Below are 23,587 nucleotides of genomic sequence, written 5' to 3'. Positions count from 1 at the left end.
TTTTTTCATATGTTCTTCAAATATATAAGCTACTTCCAGTCCAATTTTCATTCCCATTGTGCTTCTCATGCATCATTAAGTCATCTCTTCTAATGTCAGATAATAGAGTTTTGAAATATTAAAAAAAAAAAAAAACTAATTAAATGTGTAAAACAGCTCAATTGTATTTGAATTACACACTGGTAGTATTTAGCCTATGTAAGACTGTCTCAAATTTTAGCTTAAAACTCTGCAACCGAATATTTCAAAGAGTAAATCAAATTACTTAGAGATATATTAAAATACATTTTTCATTAGATGAGCTAAGAAGTATATTTTTGTATATGTTATATTAACTGGTACTTTTTGAAGGAAATGCTGTGTATGCTGAAGAAGGAGCTACGCTATGGAAGCTATCCAGACAGTAAATAAAGAGGACACAGCATCACAAAAGCCACCAAACAAGCAAGTGCTCAGGGATGTGCAATGGTTTCTCCTGCATCAATCCACCTTAACTTGCTGCACTTTATCGAGGAAGTTCAAAACTGACTCTGAATATCTGATTGATCCTTTTCCACACTACAGCTGAAATAAAAAAGGCAACCCATTTTCTTGACAAGCTCCAATTAAGGAACACCTGATTGGCAGAATAATATGCAGAATACAAGTTTACATATTTAACATTTATGCATTTATTTGTGTAGGAACATAGTGCAAAGTGCTTCTTTTTCCATGTAGTTTTAAGGGGAAAAGTAATCAAGATGTGCATTACTTTGGGTTTTTTTTCTTTTTTTTTTTTTTTGTTGCTTATTTGGATGAAGAAATAAACACACTAGAGATGTTTAGAAAAGAAAAAGCGGAAGGGATTTCAGGACAATCAACAGAAGAAGGAAAAAATACATGACATATTATTTCAATTTAAGACTTGCGCTTGAAAACAGAATTGCAAATTCTGGGTTTAGATAACTTTAAATTTATTTTCCATGAGCGAAATCTGAATGGACAGTAATACAAAGATTAAATAACAAGAATATGGGGAAAACTGCAGGCCAATGTGTACAAATATCAATATCTGGGGAAAAAAAGAGATCAAATTTCCCTATTACAAAGTCTCACAGCCTTGTTTCTCATTTTCTTCAGTTTCCTGTGGAGATCATTATCATGTTATCTATGTAATTGTAGAAGACAGTAAAATAGTTGCCTTGAGGAAAAATGCTGTGGCAAGGAGTCAATGACATGCTGATCTGAATTCGTGCATTGCTGTAAGCATGGTATTAGCTGTTCTTTACTGATTCCCACTGTACGCTTCTGAAACTTCCCACAGTGAGAAAAGAGTGAGTAACATTTTCTAAACAGCTTTAACTGGATCCACTCCCAAAGGCAGAGACATAAGGATAAAATGAAAAATAAAGAAAAACATCACTTACAAACTGCTTACAGATTTCTTTTTCCAATGACAGTAGAAAATTAACATAAGAAAAAATAATGGCTTGCCTCCGTTAAAAATAGCTTTTAATATGGGTTTAAGTCTAGATGATTTTGGTGGAAGCTGTTCAATGTTAAAATTAAGTCCGTATCTATATCTGTCTTTTAGATGTATTTGATTTCTTCTAAAAAACTGCCTGAACTTCAACTTTTCAGTACAGATCATGGGGAAAAACATCTGCCATTACAGACAGCTGGAATCATCCAATACCAATTTTTTCATTAAAAAACTGGAAAATTTTAATTTCACAATTTTATTTATGAAGAAATATCCTGATATAAAACTAAAATACTAAAAACGTATGACGTTATTAAAACAGGTTAATGATATTGCTGCAGTAACTAGTAGCCCTCTCACTGCATCCAAATACCCATCTGTGTCCAACTATGTGTTCAAATGCAACCATCAAAAAGGCAATCTGCATTCAGAATTTCTCTAAACCTGTTACATACACCAACATCAACACTCAGTCTTTATAAAGTGGGAAAGAAATGAATGCAACTTGATGGTTTTACAACTTCATTAAACTAAGAAGGCTCATACAAAAAATCTCTTTTAAAAAAGCTTTCATTCCTTCAAAGGAAACTAACTTTTAAGGAAACAGACATTTAATTGGCTTATTTATGTTCTAATTTTAGCTTTTTATTTTGAAATGGTGTCTCAGAACTCAGAGTCAGGCAAAACTCAGATGAATTCACTGGAGTGGAAGGTTGGGGATGAAATGTATGGTGGTATAAGAAAGATACAGTACTGCAGCCCAAAACAGACTGTAAGATCATCAATAAATTATGATTGTTCTTTATATACACCCAATATACAAAACAATACATATAAACTTTAGAAAGGTTAATTCTCTGAACATCTTAAAACTGGGTATTTTTTAGCACTAATTTATGTAAATTTATTTCTCATCTAATGTATAAAACGTATTGCCATATACTTCAAGTTCAAACTATATAGCTCTTACAGAGGTGCAAGGAAATCATTCTGATTGTGCATGCACAGGTACTTGTCTGTATAAAGTTTATGTTGTTGTAATCTACTTTAGATGTTGTATCTTCAGATAGGCCTAACCTAAAAGTTACCAGCTAAGTATAGAAACTACAAAACTATACACATATGACTGCATGCAGAGGTGCACAGTAGTATTTCCAGTAATATTTCTAGAATACCTTACATACTCCACTTCAAACTGAGTTTTCAGAAAGCCTTATGAAGCAGCTATTCAGTCACTGCTGCACTAAGGCAATGTCTTTCTAAGTAGATCAGGACATAATAGAGCATTTAAATGTAAATTCTTACGGTAACAATTACCTAATTAAATATGTACATAACCACATCAGTATCTCTCATTCAAAAAAACTCTAATTACATATTTATCTGATAGAAATAGCTTTTGAGCTGTTAAGGATTAGTCACCAAAGTATAAACTTCCCTTTCTTTGTGCAGTCATAAAGGTAAAATTAAAATAAATATATAAATAAATAAAAAGAACTCAATCATCTCATCCGTCCAGGCTTAGGTAACCATGACTTACTGCATTTCAAACACTCCCCTATTATCAGCCATGTTCTCACACACACAATGTATTGTTGACTTGTCTGTTTTAACACTGTTAATGGTGTTAACTTGTTTTTAGTTGATCTGCCACAATTTCCTTAAGATGCAATAGGAAGCAAGATAAATATCTTTATACATCAGTATAAGCTGTTTTAAAAGCTAAATTTTACTTGATGAATATTAATTCCCTAAATAATTTTACTGCACATGGGGAATGTTATAATCTTTTTCACCTGGAGAACAAGGTAAATCACCACCTCCAAAACCACTGTAAACTTGATTACTGATTACTTTGATCTAATTTTTATGCTTATCAAAATTAATGTATAACCCTGCAAGTACTCTCAATTTGTTCTATCACAAAAGAGTAAATACTTCATATACTTACTCTCTAACTCCAGATTCTGCACAACTGTAATCAGTAAATCATTGACAGACTTCCCTTAGCGAGCCTACGTGCTTGCCAGTAAGATTTCCTACTCAGGCTTTTTCTAGACTAGATTTTAATGGCATTTTTTTTTGCCCAACACTAAGGAGTCCTGAGCTTGCCCTTAATTCCTATTCATAACCTACTGCAATATCTACACAGAAATAGGCCTGTTTTTCAGAATAACTTTATTTGAAAAATAGGAAAATTCTCAGCTCATGTTGCAAATTAAACAGAAGTCATCGGTTCCTCTTAGGCTGCAGACAACTGAGATTATCGCTCAGCAATTCAGATATGAGAAAGATGGAAAATATCTTTACTACTTCAACAACTCTGCCACCAATACAGGGTACAAAAGACAACTAAGTAAACCAGGTGGCACCAACAGGTCTTCGACCCACGGAACTTGCATAATGCCAAGTACGAGACTGGCAACATCTTGCACAGGTAAATGGCACAGAGAAATCTGGCCAGTAAAGGCAGTTTACATTTAGAAAAAAAAAAAAGGTACAAGCCACATCCTTGAGTATGACATTATTATGAAACAGAAGTCTTCAAAGGGTCTAAGATGACACCTCTTCTTAAAAATGTACTTTAGCAACAATGAAGAACACAACGTTCAGCACAAATTCTTCTCAAAGTAATCACTTCAATAGGTTTGCTGCTGTCAACCAAAACAGATTGCCAGGGAGAAGTGGTGCATGTGATGCCAAATTATGGGACTACTAATTAGCATCCAATATGCACAATTAGCACAGGATGCTGATGAGCATTTTCTTAGAATGCCTGATAGGGGAGTTTCCAGAGAAATCCAAAAGGTGCTTGGAGAACAGAAAATGAAAGATTAAATGTTGAGCAGGTCTCCCAAAACACATTTTTTAATTATCTAGTTTATGCTTATCATTTAATTTTTTTAAGCATCAAGCCTGTGTATGCACATACACACAAACAAGCAATGCACAAAACAGCAAGAATGAGATAAGAGTAAACCACAGGGTGGTCAAACAAGCCTAAAGCAAAGCTCAGGAACACAGGCCTCGCCCGAGTTAAGGTTCGGGCCTGACTACAGGGCTACTTTAGAGAGAGTCACTCTAGCGCTGTGTTTTTTAAAATGCAAAAGCCTTCAAAAAGAATCTATAAATGAATGTAGATTTTAAAAGGAATTATTTATTAGACGGGGAAATAAAAAATAAAAAAATCAGCTGCATTAAAAGCCAAAATGTATTTAAAAGATTAAAAAAAGTCTATGTATCTGCATATGCAAGGGTGAATTTTGAAATTACTGAAAATTAATACTTCCTACCTAGAACTGCAAAAAAAAAAAAAAAAAAAAAGACATTTTCTTGAACTTAGTACAAAAAGGCAGACTAAGAGAACACATTTGAACAATCCCATAAGCAGTAACATGTTTAATACATTACTTAATCAGGCTAAACGTTCAACTTTTAACTCGGATAACTATAGAATTAATAAAATTATACAAGAAATTGCATGTAAATATAAAAAATTTAAAAGTTCAGAAGTTTAATTATTTCAGTGATGAAAGACTGAAATATTTGCCACCGTCAAGCAAGATCAGCAACCATTTACACAGGACAATAACTCTATATAAGCATAAATTCACCCACTCGTGAAGAAATTTTTATTTTAACTTATTATTGTCATTGAACTGAATAACTAAATAAATTCTCAAAGAAAAATAGATGGCAGGGGAAATAACTGTTCTTCGGTGACATTGTATGCACAAGTGTGTGATCGTGGCAGTTTGCTGCAAATCCAAACTGTGCAATATTGGTCAAATTTCTTAATCAAAATGACATGCTTCCTTATTTTGTAACCTCCTATGTCATTCACAGCTAACGAGAAAGAAGTGGACCTTACAGATTTCTTGCATTATTTACACCAGAACGTAAGTACCGTCCATTATTTGCACTTTTTAGCACAAACTGCATATAATGAATTAAAAGAAGCATATTTGAGGAAAATTAACTCTGCTCAGGCAACACTACTTCTTAAATTGCTTAGCTGTGGAGTGGATTCCGTAACTATCTTAATCTGCTGTGATTTACAATTTCCCAATGAAACTGCTACATATGCATCTGTGGCAAAAAAGCCACAAGGCTTGCTTTATTCCTGAGATTCAATCACCTAATATACAAGTATTTATCATTAAGATAAAGAAATATTCACATCACATGGCACAATCTCTAGGAAAAAACCCTGCTTTATTTACTCAAGAGTATGGCTTCTTTATTTTTCTTCCCCTGTGTTACTGTAAGAAAGGTATTGTCTTTAAATTGCAGTTGTACTGTAACAACATAAACTTTTACCTTATAATTAACTAAAGACAGAACATGCAAATCAGTTCCGAAATGTCTGATGATAATACAATTCCTGTCAATAATTTTTTTTTAAAGTATTGGTTTACATTAAATAATGTGCTATAAAAGCATTAAATAGTTTGTTTTTATGAAATAAGGCAATTAAAACATATAGAAAAATTGTTTTGCAAAAAAATTTTCTTTTTCTTTTTTTTGTTATTGTGTTGAAGTAGTCAATTTTTCATTTCTATTTTATAATTCATTTTTCACAGCTTAAAGTAAAAATTTAAAATTTCAGATTGCCCAATTTAAAAACAAGCAAAAAATCCCCATACTGATGAAAAAGCCCAGTTACTTTAAGATTACTATGATTAAAAAAGGTCTGCATTTAAACTACAAGCAAAGTCCACACAAATTTAAAAATACCAGCATACGAACTTGACAACTGTATTTGAATTGGATTGAAATCTATAACCATATATCTCATTGAAAATAAGACCAAAAAAAAAAAAAAAATGTTTACAGCTATGTTTAAAGCACTGATCCACCTAATTTGAAAACCTCCTCTTAGATCTTGAGATGCTACTGATCTATACAACAGTAGTTGAATGTTACGTTCCCAAAACTTGTACAGCATGTTATCATTGCTTAAGTAATTCTTTCTCTTTTAGCTTTTCTTCCTGCACGTTACTTCACAGTAAACACACAAAGTATGATATTTGGATGCCAAAAGCCATTAAAGTAACTTCCCAGTCTGCTGGAAAGCATGCTTGAGATGATTTAGATATGAAAGTACAACCACCTCTGTGCTGCTTCACCATAGAAAGATGATCATTAATTTTAACTACATGGAAACCATGGGGGAGAGTAAAACTAATGCACAAGCCAGAACTAAAATATGCAGCTCCCTTTGGAATACATGTCTCTCCCATAGTTATATTAATTGTAATTAACTTTTTCCTTCTTCACAATTCTTTCATTTTTACACCTGCAGAAATCTTTTGGTTTCTCTTCAATTTCATTTTGCTGCTTCTACAATTATTCAAGATCTTGTTTTCCATTTATTCCCATGACCCAACATTTCCAGTTTGTAGTTTCAAATAAAGTACCTTTCACTAACCTCTCATGAATTCCTCACAGTGCAAGTCTATTAGTTTCTTAATTGCCTTCAAAAATGAGACAATATAAAGAACAAAAGGTATTTCAAACTTAACAGAAATGTATGATTTTTTAGGATAACATTCATATCAAATTAACTTGATTTTTAAAATTCTGAGACTGTGCATTAAGATTCATGAAATAACACATTTTCTTTAGAATGATGCATTAAAAAATCTAGAAATACACATACAGATGCAAAAAAACTTTTAAAAATCCACATCAGTAATCCTATTTATACACTTAAACATCCTCTGCACTAAAATAGGACTTTTGTTAGCAGGTTTATTTTTTTCTTTACATACATGGGGAATAAAAATCCTTTTTCTTCAAATACTCTTCAGCATACCTCAGAGCAAAAAAAAACCCAAAAAAACCACCACAGAAGAGCTAGAAGTAAATACCCAAGTAATACAAAGACTGTGATTTAACAGCCAAATCTGAGTTAGCTGAAAACCTCAAGTACTTAAAATCAATAGAAAGAAAACAGTTCTGACTTATTTATTCTGATTACTAATGAGAAAATTTTTGAGCTCTTTTTTCTTATGAAAAATAATATTTAATATAGAGTACAGTTAGATAGATGACTGTAGGGCATAAGAAAACCCATATTAGGCCTCTAAACTATCTGAGGCACTTGAAGTAGAACACAAGCAAGATCATGGATCTCCATCTGAAGAACAGTATAGAATCATAGAATGCTTTGGGTTGGAAGGGACCTTAAAGACCATCTAATTCCAACCCCCCTGCCATGGGCAGGGACACCTCCCACTAGACCAGGTTGCTCAAAGCCCCATCCAGCCTGGCCTTGAATACCTCCAGGGATGAGGCATCCACAACTTCTCTGGACAACCTGTGCCAGTGTCTCACCACCCTCACAGTAAACACTGCTTTAAAAGAAAAGCAAAAAAAAAAAAAAAAAAAAATCACATAGCCAATAGAACAATTCTTATGACCTCACAGACTTTCTTGGAGAGAACAGAAATGCCTGGTAGCAGTAAAATGATGTGGAATAAACTTTCAGGCAGAACAGAAACAGCAGAGACAACCTGTAGTCTAAGAAGCAATTCTGCTCACCAGTCAGCAGAAACAGAAGACTTACCAGTATATTTATGCTACCTCACCATTTTTATAACGTGTGTTTAATCACAATATAAAATTAAAATAATGACACTTAAAGGTCTTGAAGACTTCCTCTAGTAAAACACAGAACGCAGCATGCTGCGTAACTCATACTGGATTTGTCTCTCAGTGAACTGAAACCGTATAGCCAGAAATAAAAACGTACAGTCAGAAAAGAAGCAAGGCAAGGTTTGTAGGATGAACATGTATCTTGTCACACAAACTGGTTTATTAGGGAGAAGAACACAAGACAAGTTTACAGAAACAAAAGTTGTTTTACAGTGTATAAAGAGATATTACCACATTACAGAAACATTAATTTAATTTTGTTAGAAACCTTTGATGAGTCCCATTTAACCTTATGAATTTCTTAATTTAGGGATTTGTTCTACACATCTCTTATAGCAAAAAATTCAAAAGAATTCCTCTGATCCTGTCCATAAGACAGGGTCTAGAAAGTTTCTTCACAGGAAACATCTAAGCAAGGAATCCACACAGCTCCCCTGCTATCTCAGAGGTTCCCTTCACACCTCTGTCAGACTTCTGACTCTTTGATAGGCTTCCTGGCACTGATAACAATGAAGAAGTTTTTAGTAGTAACTTTCAAGTCCCTACCCGGCTGTCCCTCTAAACTGTAAAACGATGACAGTCGTGTACAAGGAGATTCAACTTTCCAGGCTTATGAACTTCTTTCTATTTTTCACATCTTGATTCTGCTTCTCAAAATGTCTTCACACCACAGGTTAACCGTGAACAATAAACAGAGGCTGGCCCATACATTGTAACATACTGATCGGTATTCTCAACACACTTCTCTTCCACGTGATACAGATGCACGTAGACAAAGATTGAAAAAAAAAAAAAAAAAAACCAAAAAAAAAAACAACCCACAAAAAACACCAAACCCAACCCAAAACCTCAAACCCCACCTGCAGATGCCTCCACTCACAATAACGCGCAGAACAGAAGAACAGAAAACAGGAAGCTGTAAATTTAAGGAAATATAATCTTTTTTTTTTTTCCCCCTAACAGCAATAAGAAATTTTTGTACTAGAACAGGATAGTATGTTAGGAAGAGTAGGAAAATGAAGATAATCTTACACCTGCAGATATAAGTGATTCAAAAAAATTTATGTGAAATGGCAATTGACACTTTCTCAGTTACTATCTTATGCCAACAAAGAAAAAGATCAAATATTTTCATTGCATTCCCTATTTAACAAGAACACCAGCTACATAACAGCACCATTTTTTACATAAAAACAATGAATTCAAATAGTGGTACCTGGAAGTAATTACTACCAGTCAACAGAAATTGTTAAGCCTGACAAATCCTCCATCTGACACTTATTTTAATCTTTTGAGATAGTAGGTGTTTGCTTCTTCAATAGTTGCTTTTACAGCTTTTCTCCATAGCCGGTCTTTCTTAATCCCTTTAGACACTCTTTTTTAAAGCTTGTCACCAGAACACAGATCAAAACCACAGAGACTGTTGCTTACTACACTTTCAATGAAAATATTGCGGTATGATAATTAGATATATCACTGCTTTGAAATACTTTTTTAGGTAGGTTAAAGTGACAGCTTTGGGACTTGGAGCACACCAACTTAGTATGTAGATGCCACTCTGAAAAAGGAAGAGCGTTTTCCAATATGACAAGTCTGAACTGCTCAGTTATTTTCTTCTTAATTACATGAAAGTCCTTTCCTTTTATTTGAAGTCCTACAAAAATAATGCTGACATTTGGGAAAAAAAAAATAAAAGAAAGAAAAAAAAAAAAAAAAGAAGTTTGGGGATTACAGATTTTTACCCTCTCTTCTCCCAAAGAAAGGAAAAGCTACATTTTAATATAACAATGTTTTCCTGCGAAGGTATATTCATAAAAAATCGTTTACCTTTTTAAATTTGATATACCTGTACTCTTAGTACAAATCCACCACTTATCATTTCGTCTAACTTCTATTCTTCCCTTGTATTACCATATTTAATTTTACTCAGAACAACAAAAGTTAAGAATAGCTTTTAAAACAGGTGAAAGCATCTTTCCTTTTACACTTCTTTATTTATAAAAATTGGCTCAAATTGCATCAGATAAACAAGTCCAGGAGATTACACTGAAGAACTGGTTTTAGACAAACATATTATTTCAGTTTGTTTGAAGACATTATGAAATTAGTATCAGCACAAAGGAACAGAGCAAATACTTTCCAAAATAAAAATAACTTAAGCAAATAAGTACTCCTCTTACTTATCAAATAAAAGGTCATGACAAAAATTTTAAACCAAACTGCCATCTTGAATATTTTGCTAATTTGCCCACAAAACTACGTCGAATATGTAACAGTTCAGAACTATAAAACTCAGACAGCATTATCCAAAAAATTGTTTGAATAGTCAAAAAATACCATGGATATCTACACTGTAAATAGTAATCACGGAATTTTCAGAGTTGGAAGGGACCTCTAGAGATCATCTAGCCCAACTCCCCTGCTAAAGCAGGATTGCCCAGAGCACATTGCTCAGGACTGCATCCAGGCGGGTCTTGAAAATCTCCAGAGAAGGGGACTCCACAACCTCCCTGGGCAGCCTGTGCCAGTGCTCTGTCACCCTCACCATAAAGAAGTGTTTCCGTGTATTTGAACGGAACTTCCTGTGTTTTAACTTGTGCCCATTACCCCTCGTCCTGTCACTTGGAACCATTGGAAAGAGCCTGGCTCCATCCTCCTTCAACCCACCCTTTAGATACTTGTACGCCATAATAAGGTCTCCCCTCAGCCTTCTCTTCTCCAGGCTAAAGAGTCCCAGCTCTCTCAGCCTTTCCTCATAAGGGAGATGCTCCAATCCCTTAATCATCTTAGTTGCCCTTCGCTGGACTCACTCCAGCAGTTCCCTGTCCCTCTTGAACTGGGGAGCCCAAAACTGGACACTGTATTCCAGTGGTGGCCTCACCAGTGCAGAGCAGAGGGGGAGAATGACCTCCCTCGACCTATTGGCCACACTCTTCCCTATGCAGCCCAAGATTCCATTGGCCTTTTTGGCAACAAGGGCACATTGCTGGGCCATGGATAATTTACTGTCTACCACAACCCCCAGATCCTTCTCCTCAGAGCTACTTCCCAGCAGGTCCGCCCCTAACCTATACTGGTGCTTTGCATTCTTCCTCCCCAGGTGCAGGACCTTGCACTTGCTTTTGTTGAACCACATTAGGTTCTTCCCTGCCCAGCTCTCCAGCCTGTCCAGGTCACGCTGGATGGCAGCGCGGCCCTCTGGGGTGTCAGCCACCCCTCCCAGTTTGGTATCATCAGCAAACTTGCTGAGGATACACTCTGTCCCCTCATCCAGGTCATTAATGAATATATTAAACACGTTACAAAGCAATGCAACATGCTACTAGGATTTAGTAAAGTCTACTTCACACTTTGAAAACAGAAAACAAATTGTTTCAAATTAGATGTAAACAGTGATCGAGATGCTTCATAAAACTCTAGTAGAGGAATACAACTGTGACAGCTTTTCTTTCTCCCGTGTCATCCAAACTTGAATTTAGACTGATAGCTAGAGTATGAAGGACTGTTATTACATTTAATAGTAACAATGAAGCATTATTACTTTAATTTTCAATAAGTCATGGGTTTTGAGCTTTTCCCTCTGTATGTTTTGGGACTTAAATGACACTCAGTGCTTTGGTTTCATGGGAGGAATTCTGACATCCCTGGTAACTCTACTAACATACAAAATTGGAAATATTTTAAGTTTTACATCAACACAACAATAGACTCCCTGTTAACGATCCTCCCGCCCTGGCATCTTTCATATACATTTTACATACAGGTCATTTTCCATTCAGCATTAACATTCAAGAACCTATGCTTCACTTTTATGGATTGCCCTTTCTTTGAAGACTAACAAAGTCTGAAAGACTAAGACACCTTAAAATTTCAGGGTTTGGGGTTTTTTTTTTTCTTTCTTTTTTTTTAAAAACAGAAACTCAGAAGACACTACGAGCAATTAATACCATTACTCAAAATATTAATTTTCTCTCAGATAGAGAACTAAAAATAACAGGCAATTAAACAGTTGGATATACTTATGCTAGGAAAATCTTAATGTTTCTTTTTCACTTCTGACAGCAATTGCTAACCGCAGCCAGAGAAATCTAACTTTAATTAGGCTTATTTCACTTGAAACAGATAGGAACTTTTTTTTTTTTAAAAGTATCCACAGAAAAGTTTTATTTGAAACGGGAGTGGAAACAGGGGCGGGTAGCCTGGGAGGTATACAGAGGAATCGTTTGAGCAGCCAGCGATCGGGTTAGACAAGCTAAAGCCCAGATAGAACTAAATCTGGCCAGGGACATTAAGACAAACAAAAAATCCTTCTTTAAGTATGTCAGCGAGAAAAGAAAGACTAGGGAAACTGTGGGCCCTCTCCAGAAGGAAACGCAAGAACTGGTTACCCGGGACAGAGACAGAGCTGAGGTACTCAATGACTTTATTACCTCAGCCTTCACTGGTAAGGACAAAAGATGAAGCCACACTACCCATGACACTGAATCCAAAGGCAAGGATTGGGAACATGGAGAACTGCCCACTGCAGGTGAAGATCAAGTACAAGACCACTTGAGGAACCTGAAGGTGCACAAGTCCATGGGACCTGATGAGATACATTCGCGGGTCCTGAGGGAACTGGCGGATGAAGTCACTAAGCCACTAGCCATCGTATTTGAGAAGTCATGGCGGTCTGGCACGGTTCCTGCTGACTGGAAAAGGGGAAACATAACCCCTATTTTCAAAAAGGAAAATAAGGAAGACCCAGGGAACCACAGGCCAGACAGTCTCACCTCTGTGCTTGGCAAGGCCATGGAGCAGATCCTCCTAGAAATTCTGCTGAAGCACATAGAAAAGAAGGAGGTGATTGGTGACAGCCAGCATGGCTTAACCAAGGGCAAGTCACACCTGACAAATTTGGTGGCCTTCTACGAAGGGGTTACAGTGGCAGTGGATAAGGGAAGACCAACTGATGTCATCTACCTGGACTTGTGCAAAGCATTTGACATTGTCCCACACGATATCCTGGTCTCTAAATTTAAGAGACATGGATTTGACAAATGGACCACTAGGAACTGGCTGGACGGTTGCACTCAAAGAGTTGTGGTCTACAGCTCAACGTCCAAGTGGAGAACAGTGACGAGTCATGTTCCTCAGGGGTCGGTACTGGGACCTGTACTGTTCAACATCCTTGTCGGCAACATGGACAGAGGGGTTGAGTGCACCCTCAGCAAGTTTGCCAATGACAGCAAGCTGTTAGGCGAGGTAGAAATGCTGGAGGGGAGGGATACCATCCAGAGGGACCTGGACAGGCTGGAGAGGTGGGCCCAAGCCAACCTCATGCAGTTCAACAAGGCCAAGTGCAAGGTCTTACATCTGGGTCGGGGCAATCCCAAGCACAAATACAGGCTTGGCGGGGAATGGCTGGAGAGCAGCCCTGAGGAGAAGGACCTGGGGGTGCTGATAACAGACAAAGCAAAGCTACCAATTTTGACAGCAGCAAGTCCTGATTTAGCTATGTGACCTAAGCACGTGGCAAGCAAACCCTTTTCTGTCCAACTAAACCTGATTTGGAAATACTCAAATATGCAGCTCCACAGTTAATTTTCAAGACCAGTGAAATGAAGCCAGGACAGGGAGGATACATTAATGTCTTGAAACAACAAATGGGATCTGGAAGAAGCTGGATTCTACAGCACATAGTAATCTAGCTCACACAGTTCCAAGCCCTTACTGGAAATCAAATATATTAATGAGTAAAATATATGTAGCAATATACTATCACCCAACTACACCAGTTACTTGTAGATGCGTGCTCAGCTGCTCATTATTAACACATTCGCAAGGTTACTATACTCCAAGAAATGCCAGTAACACTAATTGGGATCGTACAATTAGCTAAAAATCCACTCATTTTAGAAGTCAATCACCCCATTTTGACCAAAGCAGATTAAGAGAGAGCTTATGCAGACAGATTCACTCATGTACTCGATACCAAATGCCACCACTGACTTCTAGCAGGTTAAACAACTAGGGAAAAAAAGTAGGGAATAAACTCTATCACTAGCAAGGCACGCACAAGGAGCGTACCTGGGTAAAGCTCAATTAGGTTCATTAGGGCTTTTACTATTATAACTACATGAAACCTTAATTGAAATACTTGTGTAACTCTAAGCCAGAACAGAGTACTCACTACAGGATTAGTCAAACGGCAACTAAAAAATAAATATGCTAACAAGCCATGCTGAAAGATAAATATAAATCTGTCCAGGTAAATAACTAAAATATCCAAACACAGGAACAAGAGGATCAATATATTAAAGTTAATTTATAGTTCATTGGCCTCCTATTAATCAATTCTCTCCACTCCGCAAGTCCTGAAGACGTATTTGCCCTCCTTCACGCTCTCATTTCCTAACCCTTCATAAACTAAGCATGAGATGTCCTCTGAATACTATCCATGTTTTCCTTACAGTTCTGTTTGTAATGCCTCCAAATATACTGCTTTATTAACCAACCCTAGACACAGCAGTATATTAGGGCAAGCACTGCTAGCTGACAAACAATTCACTGCTACTTATTTTCACATAGATTCTCCTTCTTGATTAAAGCGAATAGAAAGATGTAAAATAGCAAGATTTTGTTGCCCAGTTAGGCTTGAAAAACTGTATTATATATTAATAAAGAAAATTGCTCAGTCACTGTGAATGGTTCATTTTTGAAGACATATATAAAAAAAAAAGAACAAGTTAAAAATATAATCTAGCCAAGTGCGTCAAAAGAGTGCTACTGGGTTTTTCTAAAGCACTAAAATGTAGGTCTATATTTTTATCTTAATGCAATATAATTTACCTGAAGGAAATTTAGGGTTTTTCATTGCAACACCTCAAAAATATTTAAATTAAAAAAAAAAAAAAAAAACCACAAACCCAGATACAACCACGGCCCCAACTTTCTGAATTACATGATATGCAGTGACTTAAAAATAGGGCAATTAGTACTTTCCGCAGAAAAATAAATTGTTAAATTCCAGCTGAGGAATTGAAAGAAATTGGTTGAATTCCAACTGAGGAATCTGACAGGTGGTATAAAACAGAAGATGTAAGGATGATATGAGACCCATAAAAGGGTCTCAGGAAGCTCATAAAGTAAGTAGGACAAGCCAAATCATAAGAAACAAACAAGATAAAATATGATTTAGCTCCACAAAGTCTATTTAATAATGACTTAGGAAGCATCCTGTTAGGACTCTCTTTCAACACCTATCATTTCTACCTGCTTTCCCACTGCAGTCAAAATCACTGCTGCCACACAGCACAGAAGACTGGGACAGCAGTACCAAGTCCTCAGCACTGTGGACGGGCACAACACAGGTCTCTGCTTACTTCTGGACCTTCTTCACCTTTTGCATGGTGCAAAGCAGGAATCATGAATGTGTAAAACCAAATTCAATTACTGTTTATCTTATTCAAAGTCCTCCCTCTTCTCAGCTACCACTTTCGGAATACTTTCACTGGACAATAGATTGGTGCATCAACAGGGTGAGTGGGGGAAATATATTCCTAGAAATTTAAAAGGTGAACGGTGGTTATCTCACAGCAAGCTGAGATAACGCTGAACAATTTCTGTGTCATGTTATAGTTTTATATATATATGTATATATACACTAAGCGTTTTATAATACGTGAAAGCAAAGAGTCCTTCAAAGAGAATTGACAGGTAAGTCAAAAGTTTCAGATCACTAAGCAGCTCGTCTGTGCAGAAGACCTTTTACAGAGGAATGTGTATGATGTTTTCTGGACTTATGTAGAAGATGGAATTGGGTTTTCAGTATTTTCAAGACTTGAATTCAAAAGAGTTTTGTGTAATCTTTCTTCATTCCTTGCCCACCCATATCACACAAATGACAATATTCCATTCGATTATCAAAGAATATTTCATAGAATATTGTTTATATTTATGAGAATTTCAGTCAACTTCACTGATGTCATGAGTATTACTATAAAACATCATGGAAATTATTATGAAGTTGCACTGAAATATACCTTTGTATGTAGAAACTACATTAATTTTCTCTGCTTAATGCAGATCACCAGTAATGTGATTAAATGGAACTTGTGGCATTGAATTTTCACATGACAGAAGAGTGATTTAAATTACTTTGAATAGTTCTTCAAGCAAGTTTTACAATGGTTTTTAAAATGAGGAAATATTTTCTTAATACAACTTGCAAGAAAATGTTAAAATGTCAGTTATGATTCATGTCAGCGCTTTTATGCAGGTTTAATTTGTATAACTTTCATAAATCATTTCAAACAAATATGTAAATAAAAACATTTTAATACAGTATTGTTCAAAAAAATGTATTTATTTGAACAAAGAAAAGCATTAAAACAATAGAAGTTTGCTACAAAGTGTAATGCCAAAATTATCAGAAAAGTTCAAGAGCATATAACAATTGCAAATAAAATCTTTTCATCTCTCAAACTAAAGAAAACCCTCACATTCCTGAGCACTCTCTGCTGGGAGGTTTTCCAGTATTTCTTTCCTGGTAAACCAGAAGACAGCAAGGATGATTCTATCTGTCTCCAACCACATGAAGGCCCTGGGAGTGAGAGAAGCATCTAGTTAATCCAGTCATAGCTCCTTGTTCCACCTGCATTTTATCAAAACAATATGTCATTCCCTCAGTCTCTTCTAAGCAGAATAACTACAAATATGTTACATCTTTTCCACTTTGTCTCCTCAAAACCCCAACGCATGGGCCCTGCTCATAATTCTCCAAAGACTACTGAATTGGAGGAACTGAGTAAGAAAGACCTAGGTATTTAGGTAGCAGGAGTAATTATCTTAGATCACTTTCTATACTGCAGCAATCAAGATTTCAGCTTAGTCTTGTGAAGGAAATAATGGATGCTGAAAAAAATTTTACCTTCTAACCCTGTAAGTATCACAAACATATTCTAGCAGCTCTCTGGAGTCAAAGGGTTAATACTCTTTGCTCTCTGGTTTACTGCCTCATCATTCAGAAATTCAGTTTTACATACATTCTAAACAGATTTACTTATTGCATAGAAATTACAACTCTCTTTCCTGAAAAAAAAAAAAAAATCTCTGTGAAATTGACAACTTCTTCATATTTTATAAACACTGAGGAATGAACTCAGATACAGCCAAGACACAATGCTCTGAAATGTTACTCTAATTATACCGTGAAAATAACAATTTTAGATACAACATTCAACAAACTAGGGAAAAAACAAAGTGAATAGTTTTAAATTCAATTATTTGCAGCAGATATGCTGACAAGGAAGGAAAGAAGGCAATAACCAGTATGAAATCTCATTTTAAGGACAGGAAGACTTCCTTTGACACATGAGAGGCAATGGAAAGAAAGGTAAGTGAGGGAGCTATAGACAGACTGGCTTTTCCAGGACCAAAAAACCTTTTATGTTCTCACAGTAACACTGGTCTGGGACTAAATCCCACCCCAATCCCTTTAGGATTTGAGCCTGGAATAATTTTTCCATAAAGTCATGGCAGTAGCAATTTAAAAAACACTAGGTCACAAAAGTTGCATTTAATGCCTTCTACAAAAGGATTTAAGATCACAAGAAAAATACTTACAAGGGTCAGACCCCTCTTTCCAAAGTTTTCAGTTCATGAGCTCTCGTAAGCATCCTCAACTTGTCTCAAGATCCTCTGTTGCAAGATTGCAGACAAAATCTCAATTGCCATTCCCATCTTCAGCAGTCTCATTTTCTTGACATTCTTTATCCGATATAAAGTGATGAAGTGCTACGACACTGTTAATTTTCTGCCCTTGACTTCCTAACTCCTCATTTCCTCTGGATCCACCACTGCTATGGGTCTCAAAGTGATCTCACACAGCCATCCCACTTAGCAATGGCCTGACATGCATCCTTATGATGATGGTGCTTATCTTGAGCTTTCATCTCTCTGGATGAATAAATCCAGGTCCTCTCTGTAGTTCTAGATACACACAAGGCCCAGTGAATTACTGAAATGCAGACGTAGTACTGAAATGTCAGATATAGTGAGGTGTAGCTGACTCCACGAGCAAGAAACCACAAGCAACTGTGCAGCACAAATTAGTATTTGGAAACAACATAGAGCAACAGGAACTCAGAGCAACAGGAAGGTGTATAAAGACAGCAACACGTGTGGCAACTTGAAACAGGACTTGCAATCCAGTGCAAAATGTCCTTGTCCACGTTACATCACAAACAGTGAGTAGTCACATGGTGTATCCTATCTCATTGAAGAGAAATGCCTCTGGAATTTCATCTATGTGAACGAAATTCATTTTGACACAAACTAATATGCTACAGACACATAAGATCTGCCCCAACAGTAATTAGCATTTGTTCTACCAACGCTTGTTGTAACAGCATTACGTCATGCAGGAGGTTAGACGTAAGCATGAAATTCTCCCATACCACTACTGTTTGAAATTCCAAAGGAGCTGTTATATTATGGTAGAATAAGCTTACAGATCTCTAGAACTTTTCATGGAGGAAACAAAAAAAGCCAAGACTGACATACACAATCACCTGGTACGAGAAACATAAGGTTTAAATTCCTCCTAATTTAGACCAGAAATCCTAATCTGATTCTACTGTATACCAGCAGGGGCCAGTACTTATCCCCCCTCTGAAATTTCCTTTAATTGCAGTTGTTCATCTCCTGGCTTGGTTTGACAACCAAGTTTTATCTTGCTGAAAATGTTACAGGATTCTAGTTTTATTGCAGAGTGGGGAACTAATGAGATATTACAAAATTACACTTTCATCATACCTACACTGCTGGAAAGGTTGAAAGATCAACATTTAAGATATTCAATTCCTACATTCAGTCACTCAATCTATTTGAAATGTGTGAACCTATGTGCTAAAATTAGGTACTTTGACCCATACTAAACCATCAAAACATCTATGACTCTGGTCCTTACAAAAAGACCCACAAACCTACTTTTTGGCATTCAGATTTGAAAGAAAAAAATGTTATTAGGCAAGTAAATGATCACTTCCAGACATGTCATTTCTATTTTCAAAAGTTTGTTAACAACACTTTACCAAACTGTTTTTTGATGTCTTTAGCAGAGCAGAAAGACTCCCATAAATAGAATAAATGTCACACACTTGTTATGCAAAATTAAGGATTAAGGGCGCTCTCAGTTGTCATAAAGCTAAAATAAACAGGGCTTTCCTCCCATCAAACTATTTGACAAAATTGCAACTGCGTGTGAATGTTATCAGGACGTACCATCAGATGATCTGATCAGCACAGATTCATTATTAATGGCATTGTTAATAATAATAATAATTTAGTATTACTCTTTAATAATCCTTTAGGACTTCTTTTTCTTAATTATAGAAAGAATCTAAAATAAAAGGCATTATCACTTTAAATGGCATGAATCAGGACCCAACCGACCCAGAACTGCAACACAAAGTTTTCAGTTAGAAGAGTTTTCAGCTATTGCAAGAAAGCAATAAATAAAGCAATTTAAGGTACAAACCAATATTCACTTAAAATCAGAGCAAGAAATAAGATCTAAAAGGCAAATATAGAGTATTACTAGAGTAAATATTATATACACTAATAGCTTAAACATTTTTGCTCAGAAACTTCTGCAATTCTGCATTTACTTCTATCTGAATTACTTAAGCACAATCCATAGTCTGAGTTTCGAATCATTCTATAATTTTATTACAAATCTCAGTATTTTTGTGGTACTTCATAAATTGAATGTCCCTATACCAAGCTTAAGTAAAATGCACACCCGTATTCATTCTAACTTGAATGCATCACTCAGTGTAACTTCAATATATTAGAAAGACTCAAATAAAAATCCTATTTAAAGACAAATCTTAGAAAGTTTTTATATGTCACTGGGGGAAATAACTGCTGTTAGCACTTAGCCAGGAACACTACTATATTGAAGAAAACACCTTCATTTTGGTATTTTTATTGTTATATAAATATTAGCTTTTAAATGAGCTTTTAGAATACAGGTTTCTGAGTTTCACGCTTTTTCAGTAGCAAAATATCTTTTACGGTTGTTAGTTTCTAAGTTTTGTCTTTCTTCACTGGACACTCACTGGAACTTTGCTCTCCAGTACAAAAATGCTGACAAACTGGCAGATACATTAACAATCACCAGGGTCTCCAAAACTAAGTTGGTGGTAAAGACAAACTTATTTACCATATTAATTAAATGGTCTATTTAACATGGAATATCAATTCTCTAATCACATCTTATTTGAGCTTCTTATTTCAATTAACGACCCTAAAGTCTACTAGAGACCCTACTGTTCTAGGATCATTAAGAACATTTTCATTATCTGTCAAATGAGGGAGTAAAAGGCAGAAACTGCAAGTACTCTCAGGAGTAGGCCTCTACCCTATTTAAGAGGTGATTAGGGAGAAAGCAGCAGTAGTTCTCATTAGTTGCTTAGCAATGAAATGTCCCCCTATGAAACAAGAAATGAACAAAGCAAGAGAGGTGCTGGCATGCAAATGAGTAAAGGGATAGTCTATCATCCACTCAAGGATAATCTGTCCTTCATTAAATCTAACCTGTCTGGATTAAGACACCAATGGGTATCTCACATAGAGAAGATGGGAAGAATCCACTATACACAGCCTCACTGAAGTAGCCAGACAATGCATTGCTCAAGTGTACACGTAAGAGTTGCGTATTTTTGTTGTATGTGTGCACCACAAATAGAAATACAAGGAAAACAATTTTAATTCAAACCAGATTAACATTGTCATTTTTACTGTTTAACCTTCCCTTTTATATCCGGTTATATCCAAATTACTAATGAATTATTGTTAATGATAAGCCATACTCTTAATGTTTATAAAGACTAATATATAAACTTAAGATATGAATGATATTTTAGTAAGAGATGAGCATTTAACCAATATTAGAGCTTACCAAATAAAAGTTTTCAAAAAGTATATTCACCTATAAGGCCACAAATGCAACAGAAACACAGCTGTTTATGCTACTACTGTTAGTCATGTTGTGAGCCCCAGAAAAGCAGAGCTCTTAACCAGAGAAATTTGATTAACACTGCCTTAATTTTCAGACCCTAATTGTAGGTTGCCATTCTTTAAGCCACACACCCAGTTTAATAGGTTCCCTCTACTTTCATTTCCCCACCACCAGTTTAAAAGGTTTCCTAGTTTCATGGGTTTTTTTTCCTTGTTTTGGTGTGTTTTGGTTGTTTTTTTTTTGTCATTGTTGGCTGGTTTTGTTTTGTTAAAAACCTGCTCCTTTCACCTGTACAATGTAAAGTTTTCACAAAAAACATGAATTAGAAGAGAGAGAGAGAGAGAAAGGGACAATAAAAACACCTATGAAGAAAAAAGCATCAGGAGTGGTGAACACTTCTTAACTAGAAATCAAGATGAAAGCACATGCTAGATTGTGCTTCTTTCCCCTGCTTCCAGATCTGACAAACAAGGAACACGGTCTGCAACTTCTACAGAGGGTTTTGGTTGGTTGGGTTTTGTTGGGGGGGGAGGTTGCTTGGAATGAAAACCTGAAAGATTCCTGAACTCCAGTGACTACTTAAACAAAGTCTGATTGCTTCTTAGTATATATTTAAATAGAACTAGACAGATTTATAATTACAAAAAAGTATTATAAAAAGCATGTGTCAAATTATGCTTTGATTAGCTAATCCAAATGGTTATTCAGATTAAAATGAAGAAGCAGTTCCAAAACCAGCACCAATTCACAATTCAGTATTAAGACAAGTCTTACCTATATATTCACAAACGAAGACTACAAAAAAAGGAGTGACAAGATCATTTATGCCCTGAACATATCCACTGGCTGGATGACGTATGGCCCAGATAAACAAAATTCTTTCAAAGATCTGAAAAAGAGTTAAAGAAACTATCAGATAATTTATCAACTGAGGAGCGCATTTTAAACAAGACACTTGAAAACTATACAAGGACAAATTTAATATCGTAGAGTTGTTAGTATAAAAATATGCATACAAAAGCATAAATGAATACTGGTACTCATAAACTTCCAGTGCTAAGTAAGTTTCTCAGTTCTTCAAAAGGAAGCATTTTCAGGGTATTAGCACATGATAAAACCAATCTATTATAGAATTCAGTTACAGTAGTTACAACAAAGTAGCACTTACACTGGAGCTTTTCCAATAATATAAAATTCCTCTTTCCTCAAGAGACAGAAATATTAAAACATCTTCCCATGATTTTTCACCTCTTTGAAAGAAGTATTTTATCAATATAGCATTCTATTTATTCTTAACTAACAGAAAGAAGTACTTCATATAGATTAGGTTTTTTAATAACGTGCCCATAAAAAGAGATTCCTTAACAGTTAAGCTTGCCTAATACTGCAGTGTGGGGTTTTACACTTCAGAAGCATGTATACTGGTTAATAAAAAGTCTGGAAAAAAAAAAAAAAAAAAAAAAAATCAAGAAATATAGAAAGGCTGTAAAATCAAGAAATATAGAAAGCCTGTAAAAGACCTGCCCTGAAAGGCCACAATAGGGAAAGGAAGTTTAGTTTAAGAAACCTGTCTTATTTCTATTCAATCTCACTTCAAGTTTTTGCTAGATTAAGAAGTTCACTGTTCCGTATCACTTTAAATAAAATCTTATTCTTTAGTTTAAAAGTCCTCTGATAGTCATTTTCAAGTAAGGCAAGGTCTAGGCATACATGACTCGCATCCGGGTGCTTGAGAGTCCCGTCACAGGCTTCCACATGAGATCCCTGAAGCTGAAACACAACTGCACTTTTTGCTTTGAAAGCAAGTCCTAAAAATCAGCATCTACCCTTCTCCCACAGGCTTCTTTTGAGAATCGACTTTCCTTAATCTCCAGGTTTTATATCTCCCTGGCATGCTGAAAATCCACAGAACAAGAGAGGCAATCAAGAACAATAAATACAAAAAGCTTTTGTGGGCACTGAAACATAATCCCTAACGCAGCGCATGTCTGATCCATTATAGCTACAATTAAGATTCAGTTTGGGGGCAAAGATTAGGCAGGAAGGGAGGTATTAATTTACCAAATTCTCCATAAAAGCTTCTTGTTTTCATTAGCCAAGATGTTTATTCCCTTAGCTATAAATTCTTCTTCGTGCTAGTCCTGTCACCACATGTTTAATATGTCACTGCATATTAAACTGAAAAAAAAATCCCAACCTCTGCCCTTCAAGCAATAGCCAGTGGGGTTTCGTTGTCTATCAACAACTGTATAAAGACCGCAAGTTCTGTCATTTACAGCTTGCTTTTACATTTTACAAAATTATACCCTTTGAAATTGCAGTTGTTTATGTCATATTTTTACTGTTATTGGAAAACTGCAAACCTATCTAGGTTAGTTAGCTCACAGCCATCCTTCCCGCTTGTCAGGTGCCATTTCTAGTTTCAGGAACACTAGTTTTTCAGTATGATGTTATTATTC

General features: G+C 35.8%; 1 protein-coding gene across 1 annotated transcript in view; it reads right to left on the bottom strand.

Moving 5' to 3' along the window:
* TBC1D22A (TBC1 domain family member 22A) overlaps window positions 1–23,587 on the bottom strand; it is a 186,038-nt gene that overhangs the window by 120,935 nt on the left and 41,516 nt on the right. Inside the window, exon 8 of the mRNA XM_082481944.1 lies at window positions 21,903–22,017. Within this exon, the coding sequence (XP_082338070.1) occupies window positions 21,903–22,017 (115 nt within the window). The remainder of the gene's footprint in view (window positions 1–21,902; window positions 22,018–23,587) is intronic.

The sequence above is a fragment of the Vanellus vanellus genome, assembly GCF_965231255.1.
Source record: "Vanellus vanellus genome assembly, chromosome: 1".
Classification (NCBI taxonomy): Eukaryota; Metazoa; Chordata; class Aves; order Charadriiformes; family Charadriidae; genus Vanellus; species Vanellus vanellus.
This window is presented reverse-complemented; position numbering and strand designations above follow the sequence as displayed.